Genomic DNA, 19,990 nt, shown 5'->3' with positions numbered 1-19,990 from the left:
CTTTGGTTTTTAGGGGCCAGCAGGCAAGTGTGTAGCAGATGGAGGGAGTGTTAGTAAATCCAGTGTTATAGTGGTGATTTTGTAACTGGTGGGACACTATTTTAATGACGTCATCACGTGCACATCGTCATGCGCTCGTGCATGCATTTTACTTAAATAACGTTAATGCTAATTCATTGTACTTACCGGTAGCTTTACGACTGCATAAATAGTAGGAAACATGTTTGTATAGGAAATGACTATTTTTTTACCTTGCAGACGTCATCTCTGCTTCAGAACATCTGACAGTATGCCTACACCCACAGTACTTAGCAGGTCACACAATGGACCATTGATATGCATCCAGCCAGGGTCATTCCTATGTTAATTCACACTGTTGACCCTCAGCAGCTTTTGTAAGCTTTGGTAAGAGGTGTGAATGAATTATGTTTGATCGATACGCGAGGTAGACACACTCACAGGTACACACGTGCACATCCATCCATGCATGTACGTGTGCGTGCTCCTGCTAATAGACTGGTGGGACGCCGTGGTACCGCGTGCAATGAGCACTGCACCACTGAGTAAATCAATTGGTTTACTGTTAAATGATTATTGATTGTGTCCATTTTAGTTGTCTTTTTGATTGTGTCATTGTATAGGTTATATCAAAGGTGACATGATTTTGTTATTTACATATTATGTTCAAATAAACTAAATCTTGAGCACTTGAGTGCGTTAATAGCATTTCCCAGGTCATTATAAAGGATTTCCAATCAAATTGTAAATGTGCAGATCAGAAATTCTGAATACCTGTGTGACACTGTACAGATGTGTTAATGTGTAGCTGTAGTATTTGCTATACTTTATTTTTTCTTTCCTGTTGGCACAAGACAAAGTCTTATTTATATCACCCTGAAGAAGACTTGTCAGAACGTTTGTTTATGCTTCAACGTGTTCAACACATTGCATCGAGGCTACAAGTGCGACTGTTTTATCTTTTATATATTAGATAACGACCACTTTTATTCTATCAGTTCACATATCCTGAAACCCGAGATGGTTTCAGGCTGTAAACAATAACATGTCTGCACTTGCAACAACCAGGTTTGAAACATGGGTTTCCTGCATGGGAAAGCAAGCATCTACCACTCACCAAAGGGAATTGTCCAGAGGATAAGGTGTAGCCAAATCAAAATTTGAGCCTAAAAAGACTTTAAATAGCACAAAGAGTACACAGATGAAGTTATGGTCAGCTTCCCCTGGTTTCTTATCAACACCCTGGCACCACTATCAAATGCTTTTCATGAATTAATCATGACAAGCTTGATATTTCGTACGTCTAATTTTAATGTAGGCTGTATATAATTTGTTATATCAGTGGGATCAAAATATAACACAGCTTGAGCTAGTAGCAACCTATATTGATTCATCAGACCCAGTTGTGCATATCCAGCCTCTTCTCTCTGTGTAATCTACTGTGTCTAATGCCCATGGACTACTGCCAGTGGGCTGAAAACACAGACAAGCAGTTAGTGGCAAGAACAGGGTTTGATTTGGTGGTAAATGGTAATCCCATTATGTTTTAGGCTATATCACTGCAATGCAGGCAAATGGTAAAGTGATACACAATTCCTGTCCTGTAAGTTTAGTCAGAACATAGTTTTGTGACACTTTTGAAAACCATTACTAACTGCCTGTAGATTTGCTGTCTAGATTGGTTTATTGAACTTTCCACGAAACATTGGGGAGCTATTGCCATGCCAATTCCTTTTAGTGTCTTTTAACAGCCCCATATAGCTTGCTATGACGGAACACCTTCATTTGTTTCAAACAAGAGTTTGAGTTTTTGACAATTTTGTCTTGTTTAGCATTGTCACTTCTAGTTGTCATATAAATTACCAATACATGGATTTTGCAATGTAGCTAGCAAATAAAAAATAATTGTTGTATATTGTATTGAGATTATAAGAGTAACCAGCTAGAGAGCACAGAATGGGAACTATTTATTACCTAGCCTGCTGCTGGTCAGGAACATGCTTCTGTGTTAAAACCGGCTAATTATTACCCAGACTATCACAGGGATGAAAGACATCTATTCCTCTGTGTAATCATTCTTCTTTAGAAAGTGAATGTAAAGAGAGAGAGCAATGCTGAGTAAGAGCCTTCACACAACTTGATAGTCATGTCCTTAAGCAGTTTAGTCACTTCAACAGTAAAGCGTGTGTTTTTACAAGCTGCTTGTAGCCACCTGCAGATTTGAATATTTTCTCACATATGGGATTATTGGAAATGGCCATAATAAAAATAATGGAAAGAAAACATGCAAACTTAATAAAATGGAATAAAAATAAAACAGAAAAACAAAGAAAGTGTTTGATTCCATTACTTAAAGAATAGTTCTGACTTAAAATGTGCTGAAATAAAATAATATTTACCATCTTGAATGTCATTATATATATATGAACTTGGCTCGCAAAACACGCTAAACACAGCATTGACCTTTTCTGGTTGTGGCCATAACTCTTTGTTCAACACAGGGTGTGTAGAGCTCCAAGGCTGTTGATGAGTTTAACAGACCTGTTTGGCTCTCTGTTCTCTCTGGCAGTGGCTGCTCTCTTCTAGCCAAGCTGCATGTTGCTCCAAACACTGTGCCAGCCCAGCTACGTTCAATGACTCACATTGGCTCCATTTTCTCTCTGGTTTGGGTTTCATCAGTGCTGTGATGCTCTGCTGGCCTGCCACCAAAGGTGCTGCCATCAGACTAGAAATGTCAAGGTTTACTCTAGGCCACTGGTTATCGGCCAAACGTTTCCATACAATGGGGCCAAGCAGGACTCAAAGTCGGAGAAGGACCATAGTTTATGCATCTGACTTATTGGTTCTTGACTTCTTGTTGGATCTATAATGTGTTAAAATACTTTTTCTAACAGTTTGCACTGCAGCGATTGTGAAACCGCTGCTTTGCTCTTGATAGTGGAGACTAGATCGAGTGTTTTCTCATGTTTCATCCCGCAGGCTCAAGTTCAGCAGTCTCTTTGACAGTGCTCTTTCCGTGTGTGTGTGTGTGTGTGTGTGTGTGTGTGTGTGTGTGTGTGTGTGTGTGTGTGTGTGTGTGTGCACGCGTGTGTCGGGGAGTGGGGGTTGGTTGTCACACATCATAGTTTATGGAACATTTTAATTCAACAGTTGGCAATCTGGAATGATGCAACTTTTGGGGGTGGATGGTTTCTCGCGTCGCCAATATAACTTATTTCATCACCCTATAATTTTAAGCATTCTAGTAATGTTTTGCCATCATTGGCAAGTGGCTGATCAGTACACTAATCCGTAGGGTACACGACACGTTACTGATCCCCAGAAAAATCAAGATGTCTCTATTCAAACACCTTTAGAACCATCCTGGCAACTGTACCTGCAGGTTTCACTTTACCTTGTCAGGTGTCCTATAATACTTACATAATGCATTAGGTCTAGCTATTCGCCTTAGTTATGCTTCATCATACGAGTATGTGGCTCACCAAAAATAGCTGAATAAGGGGTATTGTCAACAAAGCGTTTTTTTGAGGCACGATCGTTTGCGGCACGAATGAGGCAAACGGTCTGTCGCCTCGGTATCTTCGCTCCAGTTTGCTTCCCTAGCCCCCCAACCAATGCCGACCAGCGCGACCAAAGTGGAGCGATTCAAGCGACTAGAGAGATATTTTATCTTTTGGTGGGACACACCGTAACTGCTCCCCACGCAATGTATTGGAGCCCACTGCTCCTAATAGTTAGGATGGGTAAATGCAGAGGACATATGTGCAAATGTACAGTGACAAAAATACCCCTAAGGAGAGCTGGACTACATTATTAATTATTATTATGTTTTTTAGTATTTATATGCTGATGATCCTGTTTCTCCTTTTACAGTCGGCTAAAGGCTACATCCTCCTGTTTGATGTGCTGGGAGGGGGTGAGGACAAGTATCTCTATGAGCCTGTCTACCCAAAGTGAGTTGCTTTCCGTCCTCCTCTCTCTCTCTCTCTCTCTTTCACTCACACACACACTGTGGTGGAAAAAGTTTAAAAAAAAGTTTTACTTAAGTAAAAGTATCAATACTGCAATGTGGAAATACTCCGTTACAAATGAAAGTCCGGAATTCAAAATTTACTTGAGTAAAAGTACAAAAGCATTGGTATCAAAATGTACTTAAAGTACCAAAAGTAGAAAGTACTCATTATGCAGAATGTTTCAAATGTATAAAAATCTTTTGAAAATTGCAGATCTACAAGCTCACAATGCGACGCATTGTGAGCTTGCAGATCGTCTATTTTCAAATAGCCAAAGTTTAAATAGGGTAGAAGTAGTTAATGTATGTTTTGTTGTAATAATCAAAATCAACAAAGTCGGTGTGCAATATGGACGAAAAGGGGGGAACATTTTAAATAAGGCTTATGTCTGAAGCAATCAATGACTGAAAAAAGAGCTTGTTTAATAATCCTTTATTTTCCTCAGGTCAGTCACACAATGGAAGACATTTCTGCTGTTGCATGTAGTAGACTGAAACATAACTAAACTTGTTAGCAATGTTAATTTGAAGCTACACTTTGCTGCAGACTACAAGAATATATTAATTGAGATTATTATTTAACACAGATACCCTTACTTTTCTTATTTTGTGATAGATGCATGACCTATAAAAATAACAAATATCGATAGCAATAACAAAGCTCTTTAAGCCTTAGCTGTGCAGTATAATGTAGATGTAGGCATCCCACCGTCTTTATCAAATATGATCTTATCCTGACCTGTATAATGTAGTCTGATCAGTATCTTAGTTTGACCTAGCTTAACCTACCCATATCTAGCTCCCTACGTGCTGCATGTCTGGACATGGCCTCCTGATGTAGAACAAAAGCATTTTATTTTCCAGTGCTCCAAACCATGTGTTCTCACTCCAATAACATAACTACCATAACAGTAGAGCAAGACCACAAGTCTGAACTTGTCGGGTAGTGGTACACTCTCACTATTCTTATTTGGGAAAGTATCACTGATGAATACATACACTCAACTGTAGCCACTAGCTAAATACATTTCAGTGCTTTCCTGTCTTACATATTTAACAAACCGTGTGTGTGTGTGTGTGTGTGTGTGTGTGTGTGTGTGTGTGTGTGTGTTTGTACAGAGGGAGTCCTCGTGTGAAGGTGACCCCAGGCTACAAGGAAGAGCAGTGTGCTCCAGCACTCTCTTTAGAGATGAAGAAACCTGTGGATCTGGAGGCTCCCATTACCAGGTACTGTAAATCCCCCGTCTTTGTTTCTCCGTCTGTCTGCTTTTCTCAAAGGTAGATACACAAATTACCTCACACTTGCATTCATATTCACAAAAACAGAACAAATTTACATGCATGCATAATCCGGACACACAGAATATACTTTACCAATTTCATTTTTTCTGTAAACTGAAAGATAACTCCATGAATCATGATTGTTGTTGCCCTGCCCTTGTAGTTAACCTTCACCCACTGTGGACAACTGGACATTCTTTAAGTGAATTTCCTTCCCATAATTTGAGGTTCTGCAAGTTACACACTCGTGTTTAGAATCAGAAACAATACAACTCAAGAAAAAAACAATTATGCTTCTTACAAGGTTATGTATTTGTATGCCTCTGCCGTCAACCACCGAACCTATTCTTCTAACGTAAGATTTAGCAGAAACGGCCATTTGGATTCAGAGATGAACTGATTAGAATTTGGTGGTCTACGGTCAAGGTCGCTGTGACCTCACAAAACTATAACTCAAGAATGTATCGGCTAAGTATGACATGGGACAGGACATAGGATAGGACATTATATATATATACAAAAGTCAAGTTCACTGTGACACCTAGATGTAAAAATTAATGCAATACAAATGCAATGCAATACAGTTATTTGAGTTTCCGTTTATATTTATCTAAAATGCCTTCCCTAATCTCACCATTCAGGCTAAATGTGACAGGATAATTTATGCTTCGTATATGGGCATGGCTGCATCAACCCAAGAGTAATGGCTTGACTAGTGGACTAATTCCATCATAGTTATAGATTTATAGAATAAAATGGAGGAGAACAGAGAGATCGAGTTCTACAGAGGCAGTGTTCAAAGGCAAACTAGTGAAGATGGTTAGGGAAGTTGAGTGAGGTTGAGCGTTGATTTGGACTTAGATTTGTCTAGTCATTTAAAAAGAGCAACAGGAAGAAAGTGTTTATTCTTGTGCTTCGGATTTACTAAAACATTTTTGTGAACAGTAGAGAAGTGAAGAAAAACAATAAATTGTGTGACAATCCAAATTATAATACTTCACCACTCCATTATTCTAATTTGTATAGGATTCTGTCTTCACTTTGTTCCCATAATTACGTCCTCTTTGATTGAAGCTGTTTGCTTCCCTATTATCAACCTGACATTTTCCTAGAATCTTCTTTGATTTGCTCAATGACTCACACTCTCCACATGGTTTCTGCTTCTTGTTGCACTCGCTTCTGTCCCGTATTACTCAATTATGTCCTTCCTGTTTGAGGGTTTTCGGTATCTGCAGTTATGTCACCGATTTATAGGGATTTTTTTTACCACTTTAAACCTGGCATCCCTATTTTGGGGGATATCTTCAAACTTTTCGAATTGATTTAGCACTTTTTGACAAAATATCGGTTAAAAGGTTGGTAATAGGTGGACTAGGACACTCGATGATAACGGCTATCACCCCTAGGGCTGATATGGCTTATCACCCTCACTGACAGTTAATCACCTTCCTCACCCAAAAACAGTTAGTGGCTGGGCTCTCCATGACAATCAAAGAGCCTTCTACATCCTTCATCCATCTAATTGTCTTCCTCCTCTCCTCTTTATACTATCTTTGGTCCCAGAGCCCCAATGCTCCTCTCTCTGTTGGAGACAATGCACTGCTTTGTGGTTCCTGGACAGACAGACACACGGAAACACACACACACACGGAAACACACACACACACACACACACACACACACACACACACACACACACACACACACACACACACACACACACACACACACACACACACACACACACACACACACACACACACACACACACACACACACACAGCCAGTGTTGTTTGCTCTCGTGTGTATGTGAAAACAGCTACATGGCCTCATTACAGATGGCCAGCAAAACCCTCAGGCTTCACACTATAGACACAACACAACGATGACTAGTTCTCTGTTTCCAACACCCTACTGTTGTTATCATGCCTCCACACACACACACACACACACACACACACACACACACCTGCATCCCTTCTCAAAAGTCTCTTTTAACCATCTTCGTCTACATGACTCCTTCATACCTCCGTTGTAAAATAGCTGATCTACAAGCACGAAATGCGTTGCGACGCAAAGCGCTGAGAGCATTTTGTGGATTTCTTTTTTTTATATGTTTGCCTATACTTAAATGGCCAAAATAGGATTGCCAGGTTCAAAGTAGTTCATCTTCTCACTTTCCTCTCCTCTTCAACTCCAGCCTGCAGTCACTCCAGGAGGACTTGCTGGTGTGTACAGCGGATGGTTATCTCCATGTGCTGCACTGGGACGGTCTAGGCAGCAATGGGCGCAAGGCCATCAGCCTCACTACCATCCCCTTCTCATTGGACCTGCAGTCTGCAAGAGGTTAGCACAAACATTATGCAGACACAACCCCCCCACACCACAAAAACGGTTGGCTCTTCATCACAAATAGAATACATTCAACTTCAACTTGGTCACATCACAAGTTTACAGGTGTAAAAAGAGTGGGTGAAATCGTCTTTTTTTTCTCCCTACAAGATCCCAATGTTTTGCAGTAAATGTCAAATATACATGAATTGCATGGTCAAAATAGAAATCAAATGAGGGAGAATACGCTTCTTGTGCAAGTAGAGACAACATTTATAAGCATAATTATACCTGTATAAATGGCTGCAGATATAGAATCACATTCTATTGTGCAGGGGAGAGAAATCATTTAGCAGCGGATATCAAACATGTAAGTGTATGCACAAGTGATAGTGCCAGTGCAGCAGCAGGGGAGTGTAATCATAGTCATATATACATAAAGTGATAATGCCTGTGTGATGGCCTGTGTTGCCAAGTCTGACGTGCTGACAGAGCTCAGCTCTTGTTCGACAGTCTGATGGTTGACAGGCCGAAACGCGTCATTTACTGCTGCTGTGGCTTATTAACCCATTAAGACCCGAAGCCGGGAAAGACTCATTGCTAAAATAAAAGGGAAGGAAAATAACTTCATGGATATATGGCAGCCACTGATAGATTATTTGCCCAAGGATCTATCTACCTTGATTTATAAGGGAAGTGATTCTATAGATTGGAAAGCCCCGGTTGTACTTTTACAATTTAACTTCTGATGTGCTCTTATGTGTTTGTTTATTTGTATGTATGAATATTTAACTGTGTGTGAGTCTATAGTATTGTCACTGTAATATGCCGCTTGCCCTCCCTTATTTGTTATTATTTTGTGTTTAGTTTTTTGTGTTTTTGTTTGTATTGTATGTCTTTTGATTTATTTTATTCCAGTTTGTTTAATTGAATACATTCATGTTACAACTTTCTGTGAAAAAAGGAAAAATGTCAATAAAAAGTTATTACCAAAAAAAAGACCCGAAGCCGATTCTACAAAGGTCTTCTAAATCCCAACAGTATTCTGAAAAAAACGTACGTTTCTATGTCAGTGGTGCTCAAACTTTGTCATGTCAAGGACCCCCAAAATTATATGAATTTGGCCGCGGACCCCCATCTCAAAATATTTTGTTCCAGGGACCCCCCCCCCCCCCCAGAAGCAAAGATTTGAGTTAAAGAATGTTCGCTTTAAAATAATACATATTCAAAGATTTGCACTCATTTTCACTCTTTTTCAAAAATAGCAGATCTACAAGCTCGTAGCGTGGCACTCGGTCAAAGATTGTTAATATAGGAAGATACACATTCTCCATTGGAGCCACTAGAGGCGAAGTAGTACACAAATCCTACAAATGGTCTCCTAAGTAGGTGTGATTGTCTTCTCCCCCGACCATCCCACCACCCTCCTCCTCCTCCCCTCTCCCTGGCTGACAACGTCATATGGATGTGTATTTTCTTCATTAAAGAAAAATAAATGCTTTACATGTTTGAAAGTAAACTGTTATTGGAAAAGATGCTTTTAAGAAACCTATGCAATTCCCCCAACAAACACATACGTATTATTCAGTCTTATTATGCTAGATGTGCTCCTGTTTCTGCTCAACATTGTAACAGGTCCTTTTATTTATAAGGTATATATTTTACCACTATAGACTATAATGTGTTTAGCATGAATGTTATGTTTAGCAAAATGTCATGATTCCCAAATCATACCCCATCAACCAAGACATTTAATAATGGAAATTTATATTATTGAGCATTGGAACAAAAAAAATATTTCATTTTTGAAATGTCCATAATGTTTTCACGTAGGTCTACTACATTCACAAATAGAATCTCAGTTTATCAGTTTTTAGAACATCTTATGGGGACAGAGCATAGAGTTAAAATCTAATATAATAATAAAATATAATATAAGGGACAGAGCCCTCTATGTCTCGTCTGTCGACTGCAGATGGACCGAGATGGACCCTTCAGATATCTTCCCAAATCTCGCGAGAGTGTGTTGCTGGGATAGAGAAACGTCGATAACAAAGTAGATTTTCTCCTAATTTGTGTCACTAAAAAAAAAGCCATTTTAGTATGAAAATCGTGCATATTTTGTGTCTTGTGACGATCGGGTCCAATATTTAGTTCAGTGACCATGGAGCTAAAGAATGGTTCAGAAGCTGTGTTCACGTTCACTCTTCCATTGGAATCAATAGACTCCAACTTGCTTCCTGTCTCCTAAAAAGGTGTCCACCTACGTCATGCAGAAACGGGAAGTAAACCGGAGAATGCGACTCTTGCTATTTTCCTCTTGGACTCGGTGCCGCGCTATGAGCTTGTATATCTGCTATTTTTGAATAGCCAAAGTGTAAAATAATGCTTTTTTAGCTCAAATCAAAAAGTGACACGGATGCGTTCCAGGTCTTAATGGGTTAATGCTGCTGCGGCTTATTAAAGACTTTTAAACTTTTGATCGTGAGTACGGATGTCTCCGTTATTGACACATTGGTTCATTTGAATCTGTGTGTACGTGTGTTTTGTAGGTGGTCCATCCATAGACCTGGAGGGAGTACATATCAGATGTATGGAGTATTGTGTGACCCTGGATGGCTTCGCGGTGGTCCTGAGTGACGGGCGCCTTGGCTTCGTCACACCACTCAGTAACACCATAACAGCAGAGGTAAGGATGCACACACACTTAGCCGCTGATGTGAGCTAGCACACACACAGAAACACACATACATCATTACAAATGCGTTTACACATATGTTACAGTATGATTGGAGAACCAGTACGATTGAAGAAGGCTCGCTCGTTTTTACCACCCACCCAGCAATTCTGTAGAAGCAACACTAGAGGGAGCCACAAGCCAGGCTTGTGCACAAGCATATATTGCCGCGACCACACACACACGTGCGCGCGTGTGTGACCGGCTTCGAGTGCTATCAATGCATTGAATGGGGAAATAGGCGAGTTTATTAGACCTTTCAATGGGCGAAATAGGCTACTACCTACCCGCGATTTATCAGACCATTCATTCAGGAGCTACTGACCTACTTGGAGGCGGAGCAGTCCGCACAACAATATTTACGATTCTGTGCCTATCGGTACATAACTCAAACGGCGCTGAGTAGGCACAGGCGAACGTCACACCGTTCAGGACGGCAACTCGGTCGCCTTAGCTCCCTCTGTGGTCCTTCACGGGGTGACAGTTCGCCTGTGACTGCGCGCCTCCGTCAGGGTCCAAAACCAAAAGCGAAACCTAAACTGAACTATTAAGTCATGTCAGTTGGTAGGTTAGTATGTCTTGATAACACCCAATGAATGGTCTGATAAATCGTGGGTAGGTAAGTAGGTCGCCTATTTCGCCCATTCAAAGGTCTAATAAACTCGCCTATTTCCCCATTCAATGCAGATAGCATTCGAATCAGGTGGACTGTTAAGATACTTTTATTGTGTTCTGCTGGCTTTTGTTTTAGTTTCTCCCTGACACACACACACACACACACACACACACACACACACACACACACACACACACACACACACACACACACACACACACACACACACACACACACACGGAGGAGGAGAAGGAGAAGGAGGAGGAGCTCCTCCTCCTCGCGAGCCTCGCTAATAAACCCTGTCTCGAAAAGCCCCGCATCGCCCCGAAGCCCCGTGCCTAAAAACGAGCGCTCTGTCTTCAATCGTACTGGTTCTCCAAACGTACTGTGACACATACACCAACATGACTCAGGCAGTTGGTGAAAAAAGCGCTTTTAGCTGTCCAGATGGCAAGTCATGCAAATATTAGTTATTTAGGCATTAAATAACGAAGTATATAGTGGTTAAATATATTTGTGTGTGTGTGTGTCCAGCCGCTACAGGGAGTGTGGGCAGCAGATGTGACCGATGGCACTTGTGTGGCTGTCAACAACAAATATAGGCTAATGGCGTTTGGCTGTGCCAGGTACGTGTGTGTACATTACTGTATATGTGGGTTTTTGTGCTTTCGAGTGCATCTTTACAAACTGTCTTACTATGCCTGTGCATTCGTGTGAGATAGCCTGTGGTTGCCATGGCTACCGTGACTGTGTGTATGTCACGTTGATTGGGCAATCTGCCAGCATGGCAAAGATTTTCTCGTCCTCCGTCACCCTTTGGCTCCCTCAAACTCGTAATTTCTTTCTTCTTTTCACTTTCTTTATCTGCCTTTCTGTACCACTGTGACAGAGTTGCAGTTTGCCCCAAAGTTATCTAATGGACCTTCCTGCATAATTGATAAGAGAAGAGATAGAGTATGTCCTGTAGTCCATCGTACATAATCTCTCATGTATGTTACATAATATAATAATAATAATAATAATAATATAACGATAATAATATTTGAAACTTATATAGATACTCAAAGACACTACAAATCGAAAAGTATAACAAGGCCAACATAGTGCATGTGGCATGATTTATTTCTTTAGCTCAGAATTTGTGCTTAATTTCATGTAGGTTTGTATTGATACCAACATATAATAAATACATTAAAATATACTGTACACATCTTTGAGGTACTGTAGAAACCAATTAATTGGCTCTAATTTTATTAATTCATGCACAGGCTCAATTCTGATCTATTATGCATGTTATTCTGAGCTATATTCTACCCTGTCGAGGTTCCCCCCTGAGTATGATGTATAATGTACAGTATGCACAAAATATCCAGCTTGTGAATATGGTGCATTGAAAGTTATGATTGTATGTATGCTTGATCTGTCTTTCTGTCCTCCCAGTGGCTCGGTGCTAGTGTACATGATAGACACAACCACAGGATCAATGCAGCTCTCCCACAAACTGGAGCTAACTCCAAAACACTACCCAGGTATGTCCATCTTTCAAATACATTTTTCCCTTTCTTTCACTCACTCACTCACTCACTCACTCACTCACTCACTCACTCACTCACTCTCTCACTCTCGCTCGCTCTCTCTCGCGCGCTCTCTCCCTCTCCCCCTGCCTTTGTATAATTAAAATCTAGGCCTACTGTTCTAGAATAAATAAATGTGTAAACGGAACTCTTTCGTAATTTTGCAATCAAATATACTATGTTGAAAACTATCAAATGCTTTTGCTGTAAAAAAAAACAAACTAAACAAAAACATATATACATGAAATAACATGATTTAAAATAAAATAGCAGCAATCTCTCTCTCTCTCTCCCTTGACATTTGATTCATTGCCTCCCTTTTTGTGTCCTCTCACAAGTGGCAGTATGGTTGTGGTTTTCAGAGATTTCTTTCTGTCTTTCATAGTAATCATCAGTTTGCCAATGTTTTGAGTTTACACCACAGCGCTCTCTTGTGGTCATAGTTCACTTAGGCGTAGTCCTGTAGAAGATGGTCATTTTCAATTAATTTTTCATTTTCATGGAACTTTCAAAATACCCATGTAAATGGTTTGAAAATGTTTGCCTGTAAATGACATGCCCAAAATAGGGATGCCAGGTTGAAAGTTGTTAAAAGTGTTAAAGACTAAATGTCAAGGCGAACTTAATGAACCTCTACTGTGAACTCTCTCATTCAGACATCTACAACAAGACAGGCCCAGTGAAGCTGATCTGCTGGTCTCCTGACTACAGTGTTGCTATGGTGACATGGGAGTGTGGTGGTCTGTCATTGTGGAGCGTCTTTGGAGCTCACCTCATCTGCACCCTGGGAGAGGACTTTGCGTGGGTGGAGAAACACACACACACACACACACACACACACACACACACACACACACACACACACACACACACACACACACACACACACACACACACACACACACACACACTATTGCTGGGCAATTAACCGAAATATATCGAAACCAATATTTGAACCAGTAACCGATTTATAATTTGTAAAAAAAAAAGTATTTTTATTGACTTTTTTTATAATTGACAAAATCAATTAGTCTGATTACACACTTAACCCTGTATTATACTTTGTTGTACAATGGTAGTGTACAACACTTTTGAAAATGGCCTATCTACAAGCTCACAACGTTGTAGATCGGCTATTGTCACTATTTTCTTCTCATTGCCCAACTAACCATAACAAAAATGCACACATCACTGTAAAATAAAAGTAAACATTAAATCACACACCAGCTTTGTACACATTTCTGTTAACTTCTCTTTTGTTTTTATATTTCCTGTCTTTCTGCTTTTCTTTCTTTCCTTCAGCTATCGTTCCGATGGGTCCAAGAAGGAGCCCCTTAAAATCAGCTCTATGGTGAATGGATTCATTCAGATTATTATACAGCTTAGTATTATTACCTATTCTGACTGGGTACTTTTGCCAAAAATTGCAGATCTATAAGCTCACAACTGCTATTTTTGGGGAAGATATTTGATGTAGACGGAAAAATGCAGTACAAGTACAGAGCCAACTAAGGTCCAGTTAATGAAGTCGAGAGGGTTTTAAGAATGGTCTGCATTCACAGGTTGCTCATATTCACGTTTCTATTTCTCCATGGGGGGTAATAAAAACATGAATATGAACAGTGAGTGTGGACCTTTTCTATTTGCAAGATTAAGTGGCTAATATAATGCTGGGGTTCTCGGTCACGGACCCATTTTTATGGGTTGTGAGGAAATATCATTTTTTTTTACTTTTACTACAAACACTTTTTCAGAAATCAAAAAACTTAAACGATTTTTTTAAAATAGCAGATGTACAAGCTCACAATGCATTATCGTGATGTGATGCGATGCGTTGTGAGCTTGTAGATCGGCTATTTTCACTATTTTAGAAATGGTTAATTCAGAATGTATTGTTTTAAGTTTTGGTCCCGGGGAGACACCAAATGTATCTTTTTGGTGTCAAGCTGAAAAGTTTGGGATCCCCTGATATAAGATCTATGTAACCATAGTGAATAACCTTTGTAAATCATTAAGGCAGGTGAGCGTGTCGTTTACTTTAATTGTACTGTGTTAAAAACACTATATAGTATAATATATTGTTATTCTATTGTTGTCATTGGCCCTGTGTGTCTAAACTGAAACGTATCTTCCTTTCCAGAGCTGGGGTGCAGAGGGTTATCATCTGTGGGTGGTTCCCAGTAAGCAGGAGAGGAAAATCCAGGAGGAACAAGAGGAGGGTGAGGAGGTAGAGATGGTTACACCTCCTCCTCCTCCTCGCTCCTCACTGCAGACTGGCATACTGCAGTTTCACTTCATCAAGAGTGCCCTAACAGTTAACCCCTGCACAGTGAGTCATATACTTACATATGTGAAATGTACATGATGCCATACATGCCTATCTACAGTGTACACACTCAGAATCAGAATCGGGTTTATTGTCACATCACAGGTTTACAAGGTAAATAAATTGGTGAAATTCGTTTTTGTACATCGCTCCCATCGCAACGTTATTTCCATAGAAAGAAGAGGGGGTGGAAGAAGGGGGGGGGGGGGCAAGTGGGAAGGGAGATCAAACAGGAGAACAACAAAAAGGCCAAACAAGTTATCTACAAATTTACACTAATCTACATATTTACACTACATACAGTACATACATACATACTTGGGAGGCGCATGTTTTCCTTAATCGATCATCAACCATATTAATGACCAGTTAATGGATTATTTTATTCAAAGAAAAGAGCAGCTTATGATTAGGGCAACATGATATATGACATTTAAGCATTATCATTATCAGCAATGAACATACTTGCAATAATAACAAAAAAATGACATGTGCAGACTGTAAAAACTAGTGTACACTGCTAGTGCACACTGCGCACAACAAAATCTAAAACCGGGCTTAAGTGGTTAATCTCTTCCGTCTTTCTCTGCTTTACAGAGTAACCAGGAGCAGGTGTTGCTTCATGGGGAGGACCGTCTCTACCTGACGTGTGGTGACCCCACACAAGCTCACAGCTCGTCTGACACACACAACCCCCACCCCCACCCTCGGGACGGCAGTCCACTGCACCACCCCCCCAGCCCAAACTCCTCTCTCTCTCAGGGACTCAGCACTTTATTGGGGCACAAGCATTGGCATGTGGTCCAGGTAAAGACTAATGGGTATATTTTCATACAAAACTAAGGTGGAATTCATAAGTAAGATGTTGTGAATGCTAATGTGTTTGTTGATTTCAAAATCTACAAATGCACTGTCTGGGTGGTGCATAATGTGAAGTTCCTGCCCCCCTCTCTTGAGGCTGGGGTTCGATTCCACCATGGTGCCTGGTTATCCTTTAACATTAGATAATTGATACTGTACATGCGATGGATAAATCCAGCAGGATGAAGTAATATCAAAACATGAATATCAAAAACGGAACTTGTATGAGTTACGTTTATATACATTTTATATATTATTTATACACGTTATTTTTTTATTTTCCTAAATGTGTGTGTGTGTGTGTGTGTGTGTGTGTGTGTGTGTGTGTGTGTGTGTGTGTGTGTGTGTGTGTGTGTGTGTGTGTGTGTGTGTGTGTGTGCGTGTGCGTGTGCGTGTGCGTGTGCGTGTGTGCGTGCGTGCGTGCGTGCGTGCGTGCGTGCGCTCTAATAACTGCTACATTAGAACCAGCAAGGGAACTTGCATAACTGCTCTGTGCCCCACAGTAGAACTGTGGTAATTTTCTGTAGCATCCTGGTGTGAATGTGTATGACTACCTGAACATAAAGTTAGGTGTTGAAAAATAACATGCATGCTGAATAAACCTTCCCTGAAAAAGACTAATGTCAATAGCCAGCAGTATCCTACAAGCACCTGGATATGCATGTGTATACACTGTATACACAGGAAATGGGAATGGACTATGACATATTTCTTTGTGAGTTATTTTTGTTTGTTTTTTTCCTTCTAGATTCACAGCACATACCTAGAGAGCAACTGGCCTATACGGGTAAATATGGAAATAAACCTTATTAACTTTTAACTTCATGGAATGTATTGATGATTATATGGTTGTTGTTGTTGTATTTTCCTTCTTCTGAAGTGAGTGTATGTGTGTAAATAAGTTGTGTCAGCAATATTTGTAATTAAAACAAATATTTTAACCTGTTTTGTAGTCAGTTATGAGTCGTCACAAGTCTTAGTATGAGTACAAAATGAAATCACTTTCTTGCCTCTTTCTTTCCCTTTTATTTCTCATTGGTATGTTTGTGCGTGCATGTGTGTGTGTGTGTGTGTCCATGTTTCATGTGTGTCTTTCCAGTTTGCAGCCATAGATACAGTAGGTCAGTGCGTGGCGGTAGCAGGAAGACGGGGCTTTGCACACTACTCCTTATACACCAGGAAATGGAAACTCTTTGGAAACATCACTCAGGTACACAGTGCTGTTGAATATAGACCACATTGTCTATTATATTCCCAGTTCATTGAGTTCAAATGGCAATCTTGTCACCCATATCGTCGCTGTTGGGCGGAAAGCATTGGAACCTGTGTTCCAATGGATCCACTGTAGTTATTATTGATTGGTTAAATATTGATATAAAACCTACCGACAGACTTTCATTTACAAAATAGCAGATTTAGCAGATCTACAGTGCAAGCTCACAATGCATTACTTGTGATGTGAGTTTGTAGATCTGGTATTTTCGCAACTTTAGCATGACACTCTTGTACGATGATGGGCATTGAAATATGCGGATACAAGATTTCTGCCCGACAGCAACGATATATGTGTGTTTATGTGCTTGCATTTATGTATACAGGAGCAAAACATGACAGTGACGGGAGGACTGGCTTGGTGGAAGGACTTTGTTGTGGTGGCCTGTTACAATTTCATCGATCAGCAAGAAGAAGTAAGAGCATGAAATATTAAGCCTTAGTTACACATGGTTGCACTTCCCGTCTCACTCCGAAATCAGCCGATCTACAAGCTCACAATGCGCCGCTGCACGACACGTTGTAAGCTTATAGATTATCTATTTTTGGTGCAAGGCGCTGGCATACACCGAAGTATAAATCAGGTCTAACAAGCACACATGCCATTTATCTAGATTTAACCACTTAAGCCCTATTCAGAAACGGAAACATTTTGAGAACTTGTGACCTTTAATGACATGCCCAAAATAGGGACACCAGTTTGAAAGTGGTTACTCTATTGTTTTTGTTATTCAACTTGGTTGATGTCTTATTTATCCCTGTCTCTATCTTCCCCTCCTTGTTGTCCCCCTGTTCGACCCTCTCTCTAGCTGCGGTTGTACCTACGGTCATCCAACCTGGACAACGCCTTTGCCTTGGTCACTAAGCTCCAATCAGACACACTGCTGCTCAATGTCTTCAGAGACATGGTCATCCTTTTCAGAGCCGACTGCTCAATCTGTCTTTACAGTATTGAGAGGAGGCATGACGGGTAGGGCTGCATGTACACATATAGTCTTGTATTGTTCTTTTCACAGGACAGTGTGTTGACAGTATATCTCCTGGTCCCTGATTATTCTACAACTTTTAATGCATGCCTTAACATTTTTGTAAGGGATATGATTTGGTTAAAATAAGTGGTCAATAGCTCTATATAGAGTACAGAAGTCCTGACGTCACTTGTTCGTAAAGTAATTTCTCTATGGAGAATAACATTGGGTCATCTTAGAATCGTCTCATATAAGAATTGTGGTCCAAAAATAAACAAACTGTCTCTGCGATATTGTCAGGGAGGAGGTTCTGTATCGTTTATGATAGTCAGTCACTTATATTTGATACAGTCTGTTTCTTGCGAAAATTTAACTAATTCGGCGGAAGTAACATTATCGTTTTCTCACCGTCTGCTTCATATCCATAAGAGTCAAACCGCCGGGGTCACTTGTTTATTTTTGGAACACAGTTCTTATTTGAAGCGATATTAAAGACGTCTATGGGAATTCAGAACGGGGGTGGAAAACCGCGAACCAGGTAGGATGTGTAAATTACGTCAGACTTGGGTGCTCTATTCTGTTAGCAATTATTTCAGGGTCCTCCCCATGCTTCATACTTCTTCAGGTCAGGATACCATTTGTATCCAATCAGGAGAAAAAAACAGGATACTGGAACAAGTGAAATCTCTCCTGATTGGATAAAATTGGTATCCTGACCTGGAGAGATGGGGGAGACCCTTGTTACTGAACAAACACTTTATCGCAATTATTAGCTTTAACTTTTTAACAAAGAACTCACTTACACTTATAACCCTTTCTCCAACATAGTCTCCTTTGACTTTCTATTGGTACTGTACCAGGCAAATGCAGTAATTTGATGGGATATCTAATGCCCCACCCACCTTGCGACAGTCTAACACTTACTATAGAAACCACCATGTAACCATCACGCAACAGCTAGGCAAACACCGTCTAGCAATCTACTACCGGTCGGCCAATTAGAAAATTACTACTAACCCCTCTGACCCCAATCTCATTTAGTAACCATCTTGCCTTCTAGCCCAGGCCAACAGTGGGGGTTGGCAGCGACAAGGTCCGCAATACACATTGTGAATTGTCAACAATTAAATTGAACAGAAAGTGGGGATAAATGCAACAAAACAAAAACCTTTCTTCAGTCGCTCTGTCTGGTTGTAACCTAGGTATTTGCTAGACTTAGCAACTGCTAATTCAATTCAAGAATTCTGAATTTAACAGTGATGGGGCAGTTTTGTGTCACTATAGTGACAACCATGCTACTCATGAAATGTGTACAAAGATCTGCTACACCGCACTGTACACACGTCAACATATCCATGTTCACTATTTAAAACTGACTAAGACCTACTGTAGCTATTGCCATGTATGCCTACCCTGATATCTCTGTACCTGTACTTCTGTAGTCGTATTGCTCTTAACACTTTACCTGCCAAACGCGAGTATAACCGTTGATGAAAAATACACCCGTTTACTGCCATCCACGAGTATAACCGTTTTTTATTTATTTTTTTGGTCTTTTTTTTTCAATTTATCCACACAGAACCAGAGATATCACGATCCAAAGATTTCTAGCTCCATTCACTCCTTGGTTAACTTATTACTTTAAAATCCTGTATCTCGGCTCCTGTGTAAAAAAAAATTAAACACTGGCACTGGGGGAAGTAAAATAAAAAAAACCCTCTGGCAGGGAATGTGTTAAGGTCGCTACACTCCGAGAGCGTTTATTTCGTGCCATTAATTCCCATTAACTTAAACTGTGGTTGTGTTCTACTAGTTCTAATAGTTGGTTATGCGTTTGTCTTCACTGTCCAGTCCTAACCCTTCAGTCAACGTTGAGCTGATTCAGGAGGTGTCCATGTCCCGCTACATCCCTCACCCTGCCCTTGTGGTTTCTGTCACACTCACCTCGGTACGCACTGAGACTGGCATCACGCTCAAAGCCCCGCAGCAGGTAA

The 19,990-nt window shown here is 40.4% G+C and overlaps 1 protein-coding gene across 1 annotated transcript in view; it reads left to right on the top strand.

Moving 5' to 3' along the window:
- Positions 1-19,990, top strand: part of ric1 (RIC1 homolog, RAB6A GEF complex partner 1) — a 70,149-nt gene that overhangs the window by 37,439 nt on the left and 12,720 nt on the right. Inside the window, exons 3-17 of the mRNA XM_080419596.1 lie at positions 3,892-3,971; positions 5,150-5,257; positions 7,512-7,657; positions 10,195-10,331; positions 11,530-11,621; positions 12,436-12,524; positions 13,226-13,370; positions 13,872-13,920; positions 14,710-14,898; positions 15,493-15,702; positions 16,505-16,543; positions 16,856-16,966; positions 17,355-17,444; positions 17,838-17,998; positions 19,848-19,986. Coding sequence (XP_080275722.1) covers positions 3,892-3,971; positions 5,150-5,257; positions 7,512-7,657; positions 10,195-10,331; positions 11,530-11,621; positions 12,436-12,524; positions 13,226-13,370; positions 13,872-13,920; positions 14,710-14,898; positions 15,493-15,702; positions 16,505-16,543; positions 16,856-16,966; positions 17,355-17,444; positions 17,838-17,998; positions 19,848-19,986 — 1,785 coding nt within the window. The remainder of the gene's footprint in view (positions 1-3,891; positions 3,972-5,149; positions 5,258-7,511; positions 7,658-10,194; positions 10,332-11,529; positions 11,622-12,435; positions 12,525-13,225; positions 13,371-13,871; positions 13,921-14,709; positions 14,899-15,492; positions 15,703-16,504; positions 16,544-16,855; positions 16,967-17,354; positions 17,445-17,837; positions 17,999-19,847; positions 19,987-19,990) is intronic.

The sequence above is a fragment of the Gymnoscopelus braueri genome, assembly GCF_963280865.1.
Source record: "Gymnoscopelus braueri genome assembly, chromosome: 22".
Taxonomy (NCBI): domain Eukaryota; kingdom Metazoa; phylum Chordata; class Actinopteri; order Myctophiformes; family Myctophidae; genus Gymnoscopelus; species Gymnoscopelus braueri.
The sequence above is the reverse complement of the archived record's forward strand: the minus strand, read 5'-3'. Positions and strand labels throughout refer to the sequence as shown.